Source organism: Gigantopelta aegis, chromosome 3 (genome assembly GCF_016097555.1).
Source record: "Gigantopelta aegis isolate Gae_Host chromosome 3, Gae_host_genome, whole genome shotgun sequence".
Lineage (NCBI taxonomy): Eukaryota > Metazoa > Mollusca > Gastropoda > Neomphalida > Peltospiridae > Gigantopelta > Gigantopelta aegis.
In genome coordinates, this window is record NC_054701.1 from 67,201,841 (window position 1) to 67,215,208 (window position 13,368).

Below are 13,368 nucleotides of genomic sequence, written 5' to 3' on the forward strand. Positions count from 1 at the left end.
TGACTACTTGTCGCCATTTTGCAGCGATAAGTGCGATCTAGGATCGCATTTCTCTGCGTTAAAAGTGTTCTAGAAATATTTTTACGGGAGTACAGTCACTCCCGTATTTGCAGAGTTAATTTTTAAAAACCCTTTTTCAAATCTGATAATTTCTGGCTAAATAATTATTGTAATTTTCCCTTTTTTTGTTGTTGCAACATGGAGTTATAAAGAAAATGAAGTCTCAAAGTTTTATATCTGTTTTATCTGCTGAGCAGAAAAGAACATCTTGTTCTTTGAAAATAGTTGTTAATGCTAGAAGAAGGAGCTGTCACAATGGACAAAAAACCGTCTCGTCAGTCGTCTGTACCGCCAAAGAATGGCGCGTCGTCCGACAATAAAAAGAATGGTAGGCATATCGTGGTTTAATTTTTCGAAATTGGGAAAAATCACAACGAAAAGTTTTGACTGTAGGTAACTAGGTTGGAGGTTTGTCCATAAATTTATAAATATCAAGGCATGAGGAAAAGCGAAATTGGACATCAGTCTGCATGAAGAACAATTTTATTACATTAAATTGATTAATTAGTTTCCAGCATTTCAGGCTTTTGAGAATTCTGTCCCATTAAGTTTAACAGGAAAACGCTACTGGTCTATTCAATCCAACAACCGGATACGCTTAATGACATCAGTTTGTCCAATACAAAGTAAAATAATAAAAAAAATTAATTACTTATCTTTGTTGTCAATGATGGTAAAATTCCTACCAGTAAGTGAATATTTGTAATTTGTTTAAAACCATCGAAATCCGTCCATGTGAATGTCATAAACTCAAAATGTATGGAAGACCACATCCGTCATAGAATTGAGGAAACAAGAACAAGAGATTGTCGACGAAGCAAATGCAAATGAATTATCAGTGTTTCTGTATATAGGAAAATGGTTTTCTTGTGCTAACAACTTTTATAGGTGGCTGAAAAAAGAAGGAAAATCAACTGATGTTGTTTCTCAATAACAATTGCGGATCTGACAGCTTTCCATACATCCCCGAGTGTTCTTGCTGGGTGAAAATTAAAGGAAATCAAAAAAAAAAAAAAAAAAAAGAGGTGGGGGAGAGCTTGGTTACCATATTGTTGTGTGTTGGTTGACTTTGTGGAAAAACATACTTCTTATTTTGCCTACAAAAACGTTTATACAAAATACAAGCAGACTCGTCTTTTAATTGAACCGGAGATGTTATCTGTCTGACATTCATGGGCAGTTCTGGTTTTGCTGAACCGATCAAAGTTTTAATATTATTTTTAATGAAGATTTCAAGATATACGAAAAACAAAGATGTTTGTAAAGTGCCCCCCTCCTAATGTTGGATAAATTTTTTGTTATTTCCATCTTCATCGAATGAATCGATCGCTGTGATAAACTATCGCCAGCTGGTAAAAAGTAGTTGGTTTTTTTTACAGACGGTGTATATATTATTTGGCACCCAAAATAAATTATTTTAGTGATAAACACTACCACTTCTGTTGTTTTTATAAGCGGTGGTATCCCCCAAAAATTAAAAGTTTATAATAAACAGAATGACAGAAAGTAAAAATCATCGGTTAAAACCAATTATATCTGCAGTTGATGACAAAATATCAGACGATTGTTAGTGGAAACGAAAAAAACAGAATGACCATTCTGATCACGTGACAAATTTGGCAGCAAATGAGTAAGGTTTTTTTCAATCTGAGATTGCCGAATCCGTAAAAAATTAAAATGTTTTCATTGCTCAAATAAAATATAACTTTTCTTGTTTGTATTAAACATGAAATGGATACAGGTATGGGACAAAATAGAGGCTGTTAAAAATACTATTAAATTATGTTGTATGGTAACTGTCGTAAATGTTTCGTCAATTGCTAATTCGTACACAACGCAGCTTGTTTCCTTTGGTGTGCAGACTGATGGTTGTTGGGTTTTTTTTGGTGGGGGGGGGGGGGGTGTGTGGAAAAAAGTGTGCATTTGGAAATAGTGGAGATAGGTGCTGGAAAATATAGTATGGTGCTGGAAAATAAAGAGGGGCGCAGAAAAATAAAGGAGGGCGGAGAAAGTAAAAGGAGGGTGGCAGAATGCAATAGCGGGGCGGGCCGCCCTGCTTAAATGTGGCAGCGAGAACACTGCCTCTCCCCCCACCCCCACACACACATACACATACTGAGTGTCAGTCATGTGACTTTTAACTAATGTAGATGACAGTCATTACTGATCTGTCAAGTCTAGTCTCTTCGTTTATACAGGTTTTAGTCTGTTACAACCTTTGGATATGGTTTCTGTATGCAATAATAGAATTACTTCTGTTGTACAAGGGACAAACACTTTAAAAGCTTTTTCCATCAACATTTTTTATTTTGATCGATCAAGGCTTGGTTAGTTAATACATATGCAGTAGAATTAAAGTTGTGCTTACGCAGTGTGATTAGAAAGAGTGCTGAAGTGTGAATTCCGTGTGATGGTAGTATGTGAATACATAAATTAGCCATTGTTTAAAAAATGCTTTGATTTTGTTAGAAAAGTCTTCCTTTATTGGTTACTAATGAAAACATTACAAGTAGAAACTTGACAATTTTGTACTACATTCTGCGCTGCACAGTCCATTTTAATGTTGCGAGTGAGCGAGGTCAGAATGTTTTTACCGATGAGTAGGAGCAATTCCTTTCCTCAGACCACAAGGACTGATATACACACTTTCAAAAAAAAACAAAAAAACTTTGTAACAGTAATTGTTCAAGTTTATTTTACTTTTATATGCAAGCTGTTACTTAAAAGTATTAATGCATTTGCTGAACATCGTCCTTTATTACAGGTAGACTCTTACTTTAAAGTTGACTATTTTATTGTATTAGAAAAAAAAGTAGAGGAATGAAAATTACTGTTATATATTTGATGACTAACAGATGAAATGCAAATCACATTATTGGACTGGTTACAGGTGCAGTATTATTATATACAAAAAAAATAAAATTAATGTTTGTCTTTTTATTTATTTTTTATTTATTTTTTTATAGATACAAACAGTCCAAGTAGATTTGCAAAGTATGGGAGGAGGGAGACATCAGGACGGGGACGGGACACACATGATGGTTCTCGGCGGCCTGTTCCCCAAAGATCCAGAGCTTTTGGGGACAAAAGGCCACGACCGAGAGGCTATTTTAATGATCGACAAAGAGAAGAGGTACAGTGATTTTTTTTTATTCAAGGATGGATGTGATCTGAAAACCTGAAAAATATATATATATTTTGCACTCGAATCTGTTTTGTCAAATGAAATATTGCTTTGGAAAGTAACAGGAAGGTACTTAAGTGGAGATAATTCAATTCTTGTGATGTAAACCAGGGTTGCACAACATTTTGAAAGAATTTGTCTTTAGTACAGACATCTATTTTTATTTTCTTAGGTTGTAAATAGAATTTAAAAACAAAAATTACAGTACTTGTAAACCGTGAAACAGAAGTTTCAGTCTTGCTGGTTCTACTCCTTTATATTGGATAAATATGTTTCCATGAGGAGATGGATTTTGGTGAAACCATTTTACTGGTGTTTTATTTTTATTTGTTCTTTGGAAAGGGAAGGTTTTGTTTCTAGAATATGTTTGAATTACTACAAAACTGGTGTGTAAGTTTTATTTTTATTTTCTTTGTAAACTACTAATTTATGTTTTAATGTTTAGGCAAACTTCAATTTTGTCATCTTGAAAGGAAGAAATGACTGATAGTAGGTACCAGCAACCAAAATTTAGAAATCACCTTTCCATAGTATAAACTTACTTTTTGCAATCTGCTAGCAAATAGAAGCACAGCAAAAAAAGAATTTTGAAGATATCTTTATTAGTTTTCAAGATATGATATATTTTGAGTACCATAATTTTTCTTGCAATGTCGAAAAACCATTTGACGGTATAAATACGCTCATAAACATGTAAAAATTTGAAGTTACAAAAATACTGTACTTATTTTACTAGCATTTTTAACATGTACACATGTATTTGTGCCAATATACTGCAAATTAGTCTGCTATGGTAATTTTTTGTATATCTGGTCTGTTCTTGAAACTTATAATTATAGCGCAAATAAGTGTCAAAATGTGTCCCAAAGCCATTTTCGGAATGACATAAATATAAATTATAACACCAAAATGTTGAATTTTCACATTTTATATACAGAGAAGTTTGTATACTTACAGCCTATTTTTTTTTAGGCATCTGAGAATGTTAATTTTGATGCTATTGATTAAGCAAAATGCTCAAATGTTGAATTTAAGGTGCGGAAAAAGTGACAAAAACTAACCATTATTCAGGTATTTTCAGCAAACTGTATTTTGAAATCTATTAAAGATATTTCCATGAATCTTTGCATGCTGGTGCAACACATACAAAACTAACACATGTATTAGTATCAATGCTGTAGGTATATTATTTATTATAATAACTTACCCTCAGATTGTACCTTTATGAACAGATTTTCTTTCGCGTTACGACCAAATAATCCATTCTTCCGAAAACAAAGTGAATCACAGACATACATACATTGTTTGCAGTTATTTACAAGTGTCATGTATAGTAACTTATACAGTAGGCAGTGTATTTTGCAATATTTTCAAACAGTTAATATTTTGGGGAGTTGGGGGGTCTAAACAACAAGTCTCTTTAACAGTAAATTTCTTTGTAGCATTTATACTTTCTTTCCAACATGGCATAGATTTCTGAACTTAAATTCCACATTCTCCCATTTGAAGTTTGCAAATTAAAGTCCCAATCAAAAACATACACTGAACTAATTCTTTCTATGGAATCCAGTCTAGGCCATTTAAAAACATTCTTTTTTACACCACATTTGTCCATGAATTTTATTTCGCCTTCATCCGGGTTTCTCAAGTTGACAACTTGTCCAACATAGAAATCATTGTCAAAATACACTGCTACATTTTGGCCTTGTTTTGTGAATTGGTAACTGCCGAACGCTGCAGTGTCTGTAGATCCGATGGCATCTTGAACTTCCTCAACCTGTTGACATTCAGCATCAGCACACTCGTCATCGCAGTCTTCATAGGAGGTCACTTCTGTGGTGTTTGTTTCAAGAAACTGGTTCAAGTTGTTGAGCAATGCTTCAAAATTACCTGTCAGTTTGAGTGAAGAATGTTTAACCCCAAGAACCACCTTCTGGTACCGAATTTCATTCTTCAATGCCTCAGTCTTGAGCTTTTGAGTTGGAATTGCTGCCAGAATGTTTTTCAATTCTTTTGCGTGTAGGCATGGTCCTCCATTCTGTTTAACAGCTGACATTATGGCTTTTCTTTTTTGAAGTTGTTGTTCTGCTTTTGCCTCTCTAACTCGCTTATTTTCGCAAAGTATTGCCTTTCTTCTTTCAACCACCTGCTTCTGCATTTCCCTGTGTTTGTCTCTCATTCCTTCTGACTTTTTTGCTGCTGTCGAAAGAAGAAGCTCTTGATCAAGGTCTGACTTTGCTGAAAACCATGCTGATGTGTTGTTCCGCTTCAACATATTGATTGTAGAGTGATGATGCAGTGATGAATTTCTTCTTTTAAAGATACTGAAGTCGAGGTCACCAAAACAAGCTTCACCAAGCAAATTTGTGATTTGGCTGTGTTGGATTTTCTGTCGCATTTTCTCACACTTAACATCATGGTAACGACCACCTGGAAGAAAATCTGATAGCTGTCGTTCAGTTACAGCCTTGAATTTGGTACACAGATTTTGAAGGATGGAATTGACTTCTATCTTCTTCTCATCTGAAAGTTTACACAGTGAGGGAAATATGTTAGTGTTAACATTACGTCCAAAGAGTGGTGGTATTTCCTGGTCTGTTAACGGTGTTGGATCCTCTGACCACTGACTTAGTGCTGCATGAAGTTCACAAACATGACTGAAGAAGTCCAGATACTTCACCTGTTTGCCCATTAAAATCCAGTAGGGACCAGTTATCTTTTCATACACCAGTCCAAGAGCTATGATGGCACAATCTAAACTCTCACATTTAGCATCGAGAAGGACACTGTCTTGTTTTCGATTTAGAGATGATGAAAAGTTCTCAAGGAAATTAATAATATCTGTCCGATGGAAATGCAGTGATGCTGCTGACTGGAAGTAATTGTTGAACCGGTTTCCTCTGAAGCTTGTTATCGTAGAAGTGATTTCTTCTAGATGACAGAAAGCATCCCACGAATCCCTACAGCCATTTTTTTCATCTCCTCTTGAACCCAAAATATCGCAAGCAGTGCGAATATATCTCCCAGCTGAATTTTCACCTGTTGAGGCCCACGTTAAAAATTTTGTTGAAGCATTTCTCCCGATTTTTTTCTCTTTTCCATCTTCCCATTCTTTTAGGACCTTGTCACTGGCACTGCTTAATCCCAAAAGGAAATGGGCATTACAGTGCAAGAATTCCATTTCTTCTTCCGTGCCAATGATGGTTTTCCTTTTCTCGTTGAATGACTTGTCGAACGATTTCATGACACTGGCTCGATCACTCATCAAACCCGAGAGATTCTTCAGCATGGTCTTAAATATTTGGTCTGCCTCTTTTGTATCGTAAATATCAGCTAATTCCTGCAACAGTCCAAATGCAATATCTACTAAAGTAGATGTATCTTCATGGCATACTGGGACAAAACCACAAGAGAGAGATTGTCCACTGTCTGTTGTCAACTGATGGCCAACATATTTTTGATGGTCTTTTGTGGTCCCATCACTATGCAGATCAGCATTGGTTGATTTCAGAAGGGATTCTGCCACCTGATGTTTTGCCAAAATGTGGCCTTGGTCTGCAAATCTCAGCGATGATCGCTCTGAAGGCAATTCAATGTCTGTCACCTGGATGTCAAAAAGATGTTTGCATACAACTTGTATAACATGTGCACAGTTCTTTGCAGAAACTTCTGCATCACCTATCAATGAAATTACACACTTCACTACATCTTTAGTAAACTTCTTATTATCTTCTCTTGTTTTGAGGACACACTTGATATCTTGCTGCTGTACTTGAATATCTAACAACTCTCTTTTCAGCTGTTCAATGTTTTGTTTAAGCGTTTTCTTCTCTTTTCTTTCTAGCTTCAGCTGTACTGTGGCATTCGATAACTGTGATTGCAAAGAGCGAATTTTCGCCCTTTTCGATTTGTTAGCCTCACTTACTTCATCATTCACCCGCTTTTGTAAATCTAGTTCATCCTTCTGAAGTTTGCATTCTTTGCGTTTAAGTCTTTTGTAGTAGGCTGAATGTCTGAGCTTTGATAGAGTATCAACATGTTTTTGTGACGAGCATTTCAATTCATTCAGTTGTTTTTTTGTTTCATCAAGTGAAGCTTGAATTTTATGTTTTGATGCTAGCAGTTCACAAATTTCAACATCTTTTCTTTCTGTTAAAGATGCAATCTTTAAATTCTTTTCTTCAACAAGCTGTTGCAAAGTATGTCCAGTGGCCTTTTCTGCAGTAAGGGACTTCTCTAGTGCTTCTATATCACCTCTTAATTTTCTGAGTTTCACAGCTTCAGTATGAGGAGTGTCACACGAAATTGCAGAATTTTCCCGAAACCGTTTCTTAGGATTGTCAACAACACTTTCTTGTACCGATACTTGGCAAACATCACCATTAATATCTTGCACCAATGTTTCTAATACAGAAACCTGTTTCGGGCAAACATAATCAACAAGCAGGAAATTTTCTAACTGACATCTGTCCCTGGATTTATTTTTTGATTTCTTTTTGAATTCACATAGTATCTTGGTTAAGTCTTTTGTCAGTGTCTTTCTGTCACATTGGATATTACCGGTAAGTGCTTGCACAGCTTCATGCATCCAGGAGGAAGATAAATCCTCATCTTTTCTAAACTTGTCAAGTTCAATAAGAATCCCATTGGTAAGGCCAATAGGTACCGGAACTGGAACAGGCACATTGAGCAGCTGTTCTCTGGTTACTCCAGCCGACTTTAGCTGAATTCCTATAAAGGCCAATTCTTCCTCGAGAAAAAGTGTGAAATGCTCTTCCTCACCATCAATTAATGCACATGCACGTTTAAACGTTGTTTCAATAACATATCGTAATCTCTCTTTGGATAAGTTTATGATTTTTTGTGCAAACCCTGTCAGTTCGTCCCACGACTTGTCATTTTTGCAATAGTAAAGTTGCAACAGTAGTCTACATGTTGTCTTCAGCTGTGGAAGGTTCGGACGTCTGCCGCGACCAGTTGACAGAAAGGTGGTAGACAGCTTATCAAAATCTTCATTAACTGTTAAAAAAAAAAAGAGAACATTATAGAAAGGGAATACTGTCCGGTTTCTTCCTATAGTGTGTATATCATTGGTTAATATGTCAAATATTTGTTATCGGCGAACTGGAAAATGATCAAGCCAGGTTATGGTATGTACTACCCTGTCCGTGGGATGGCGCATATAAAATATACCTTGCTACTAGTACTAATGAAAAAATGTAGCGGGTTTCCTGTCTGTCAAAATTAACAAATATCTGACATCAATATTTGATGATTAGTTAATCAGTGTGCTCTAGTGGTGTTGTTAAATAAATAAAAACTAAAAAGTTTAGTGTTTATTACTTTTAATTTGAATCCCACTTGTCTTGACACTTAATATTTGCAGATTGTTTTATTACTCAAAAAGTTTTATTTTTAATGTAGCATACACGCTCTAATTAACAATAAAATAACCATTATATAATAATAATAATAGTGAATTAGTCATTAAAAAAGAAAAAAAGAAAGGAAAAAAAAAATTATGACAAAAATAACACAAGTTTTATGACAAAAATAACACAAGTTTCCACCCTAAAACCATTTAAAAATATCATTTAATATTTCATTTAATATTTCATTATTACAAAAGAAACGAATAAAATCGAGTGTATGCACAGATCAACACAAAATCGTAATTTTTTAATGAGCAGCTAATTTCGACAACGTAATCCGCCATCTTTGATCTGAAGTGCCAATGCCGAAATATTCACAAATTTTACTTCGTAAAAATATCCACGACAACAGCTGAACCATAGTTAACAATAAATCGCCATGTCCTTTAACGTTTATACTTATTATAACTTGTATTATTTTTTGCATTGGTTAGTGGAAAATCGGCCTGTTTATAATATAAAGCACGTGGGTTTGTTGACATTTTTTTTGTATGCATCATGTCGCGTCACTGACAAAATAAATTTTTCAAATGGACATACAGATGTAAATACCAACCATCAATAATTTTACAAAAAACAAATATATTCATTAATACCTCATTCTCACATTAATATGAATAGTCAATACTGTACTTACCTATTTTACTGTATATTTTTTCTTTTGAAAATTTTTCTTTGCTGGCCATCACACAAGTCAAGTTTCGCGGGTTTGGTCACCACGTGCTCGATGAATAGGGTTTCAAAAATAGCTTCGCGTATTTGCCCCACTGTACACAGCCACAGTTTCGTAGATGTTTTAGAAAGATAAATGGATGATGATTGTATTAATACCCAATGTATCGCGATTTTTACAAATAGTTTTGTTATAATAACGATTTAAACTATTTTTTAATTTATAAAAACTAATTACTATAATTTAAAAAAATGAAAATTATGCGTATTTAGTACGAAAATAAAGAAGAAGCTCTGCTCTGTACAGTGCTATTTTTAGATTTTTTCTCGGTTGAATAGGGAAAATGCTAGAGGCTATTGAATGCACTCGCAACTTTTAGGATAGTCAAATCTCAACGGGCGGTGTGAAACAAAAGGCTTGAAGACGTGTGATACATGGTCTTTTTCAAACACAATATATCACATATATATTGCATTAACTAACAAATAAGAAATACAACATAAAAGAGCAATAATGCATGTACATTACAGTATATAATTTATTCCAGTAAGTACTTTACAAACCAAGATATAAGCAATTAAAAATGGTCTATTTATTGTAATTTAACCAGGGCCACAGGGTTTACAGTGCTGTTGCTGGTACCTACTGATAGTTTATCAATTCAATTAGATTAGGTCAGATACCCCAAACTATAAATTGGTAAAGATACATGTACTATATTTTGATTTTGAATAATTAAAAATTTATACCAGCATAGCCTCTTTACATGGGCAATCAGTATGTAAACATATAATAAATACTCAGTGTATTAAGTAAGATTTCTTTTCAATGTGAAATAATTTTCATTTGTCACAAGCTTCATTAGTGACATAAATTTAATATTAAAAAAAAGTAGTAAGTTAAATACATCCTATTTTGTTCTTGGTAATTGGGTCACAAACAAATATGCCCCAGTGAATTAGTACATGGAATGGAAACTTAACATGAAGGATGAAATCCTATCGTAGTCATAACCAGTTACTATGAGACGTAATTTAGATAGAAACGGGTATTTGAAACTCATATTTTTATGCAAAGTGGCTACAGCTTTTTGTCTGTGGCTAATAAAATATCCCTAAAATTAACCCCATTTTAAAAAATTTTAAGGAATTATTCAGTATATCTGAAAATAGACAAAAGCAAAATTTGTTTCTGTGTGAGCCCTTAAACTATGAATAAAAATATTATTTCAAGTATATTGTTTTCTTTGCTTTCAGGTAGTAGATGCCCCTTGCCCAGAGTTGGGCTCAGCTTTGTATTCTGGTTCGAAAAAAGCGAACTACAATCATTTGCTTAACTTCACATTTGCCGAGAGGGAGAGTGGACAGAGAGGGTACTCTCATGGAGGAGGTCGGAAACAGCACTACAGTGGTAGAGTCCGATACAACAAGGAATGTTTTCTGCAAGCAAAGTGAGGACAGCTTTATATACTAATAAAAAGGAAACTGACAGATTCTGTGTACTGGTCATATTAAGATCTGTACTTGATTTTGTTCCATATCAAGCACTTAATTGTATTATACACTTAATTATTACTATGATGATTGCTACTGATACGCAAGTTCATAATTACAAAAAAAGCTTCATGAAGGTCAGAAATAACTCCATACAGCATTTTCAAAAAAAATTGGATCCTATGTATTTATTGTTGACTGCATTTCTGATGTAGCCATAAAAATATAGGAGGAAACTACTAAATGGCACACTCGGTTGATTGTATAATAATTGTAGAATTGAGTATATACAAAATTATATTGGGACAATTTTAAAAAGCTGCCTTAAAAAGTGATATTAAATGGTTAGTTCGCTTATGCAGTTGTTTAATATATTGAAAAATATGTGCATCATGTTTATTAAAAAAATTTCAAAGTCCATTTACATGATGTATACTATTATATCTGCAGATCAATAGAACATCTTACTTATCTTTTTACATACATCTTTTGAATGTTTTGTATTGCTGTACAGTGATTGTTTATATTTTCAGCTATCAGTTTGTGGTGCATGATTTAGGTGACTATGTTGTTCATTCAATCGATGCCGACAAGCTTGTGGACTGGGATCTGGTGGAGCAAGTTGTAAGTTTACTTTGTTCACATTCACTTTTATTTAGTGTCTTGAGAAGGGTATTGTAAGCATTTGTGCATGTCACTGTGAAGTTAACATTTCGTCGGCGAAATGACAAATGGTCACAACTACACTTTTGGCGAGAAATCACTTTTTGGAATTTCCAGAGTTAGAATGTTCATATTCTGCTTTTGTCAAAAGATCGTAACTATCGGCCTATTAGAAAGTGGTTGACTGTCACATGACAAATAGTCGTATTATAACTGGTCCAAGAAACAAAATGACAAAACAACGTATCTACAAAGCGGAAAGCTAGAGAGTGGACATGACGCTCAGCATTGCATTATGTTCACACATTACATGGATTACATGTAAATAAAACCAGTTAATTACACATGTATGTGTATTTAATCTATGGATAGATCTTACCTCATTCCTTCAACCTGTGTTAAATTCTAGATCAAAATGTCGTAACTGATATTTTCAATGACATTTCAGGTGTAAAATGTAAGTACATTTGTAGACCTGACACATAGGGTAAAACGTCCTAATTTGGGACGTAGCCGTAACTATGGTACACCCACTATTAAGTAGTTGTCACGATTAGCTGTTAATATGTTCGCATAACAAAGACTATAACAAAATAACGTATTTTTCCTAAAATATTCAGTTTTTTTGCTCTCCTGTAAAATTTTGGGAGAGTCACTTGCGCTTCTGACATTTAGTTACATGGCTCATAATAGTGCCCAGCGAAAAGCAGTCCATTGTTTAAACCTAGCGAGTGAAATAAATATTCACTTGCTAAAACTACCCAAAAATTGTGAAGGTAGTTTTTCAAGAGACGTATAAATGTACGCATGATTTTCTCATCTGCTATTTAGCCCAAGAGTTTGTTATATTTTAATTCCAAAATGCTCTAAAATTTGCGTATGATTTTCTCATCTGCTATTTAGCCCAAGATTCTGTTGTATTTTAATTCCAAAATGCTCTAAAATATATCTAGGAGGTCCTAGTTTTTCAAACACAATCTCCAAACCACAATGTTACGTGCTATCTTATTTCCAACAGGACATATTTATTCTTAGCAGGACATATTTCTGTTGGCCTACTATTTTGAAAACATAACAGCAGGTCATGTTTTACTTCCTATTTCGAAGCCTGAATTTAACTGTTGTGGTCAACGAAGTCCAGAATGTCATCCATTCTTTAATATGCAAGCCCAGAATTGACTTACGAAACAAAGCAGGAATAATATATATAAAAATCTTTAAAAATGGGGAATTTTTACAAATATAATTACTGAATTTTGCAATCCCATTTTCCTATGATCATGAAAACACTTCCCCTCTACCTATCTAATCTCTGTGATTGTTGATTTGTAACAAGATTATTATTAAAAATGTTTGTGTTTTTATTTTTAGAGGACTGCTAGTTCAGAAACTCCTTCATGCCCAATTTGCTTACAAATACCACAAGCAGGTAATAGCTTTACTGGGGGTTTTAATTACAAAGGGTTATCCATTGTCATTGGGGGATACATGATTTGTTGATAGATGTGCTATAGGTGTAACTTTTTCAACAGTAGTGTCGACTTTTGCATTTAACTCAGTTTCTTAGAAACTTGAAATTGAATATCAACAAATAAATTATTATTGTTTAAATTGGGTCAAAAGAGGTTTGTTCGTCTGAATGCATGTTAAAAATTAAAAGATACATTTCATTACAAACTTTGTAAAATAAGATTAGATTAATCTTGAATATTACAAGTGGAATAAAACATTAAAAATTATTTTTTTAAGTTTGGTGTAGCAATTTTTATGTGCTAATCAGTACATACCAATTACGTTTATAATAGGTAAGAGACTTAATTCTGCAGAATGTTGTTTTTTAAATACTTTTACATCATAAATTTT

The 13,368-nt window shown here is 33.9% G+C and overlaps 1 protein-coding gene across 1 annotated transcript in view; it reads left to right on the top strand.

Moving 5' to 3' along the window:
- The window catches only part of LOC121368708 (RING finger protein 10-like), a 26,915-nt gene continuing 13,547 nt past the window's right edge, over positions 1-13,368 (top strand). The window contains exons 1-5 of the mRNA XM_041493454.1: positions 1-388; positions 3,027-3,193; positions 10,606-10,799; positions 11,376-11,466; positions 12,877-12,934. Coding sequence (XP_041349388.1) covers positions 292-388; positions 3,027-3,193; positions 10,606-10,799; positions 11,376-11,466; positions 12,877-12,934 — 607 coding nt within the window. The 5' untranslated portion in view covers positions 1-291. The remainder of the gene's footprint in view (positions 389-3,026; positions 3,194-10,605; positions 10,800-11,375; positions 11,467-12,876; positions 12,935-13,368) is intronic.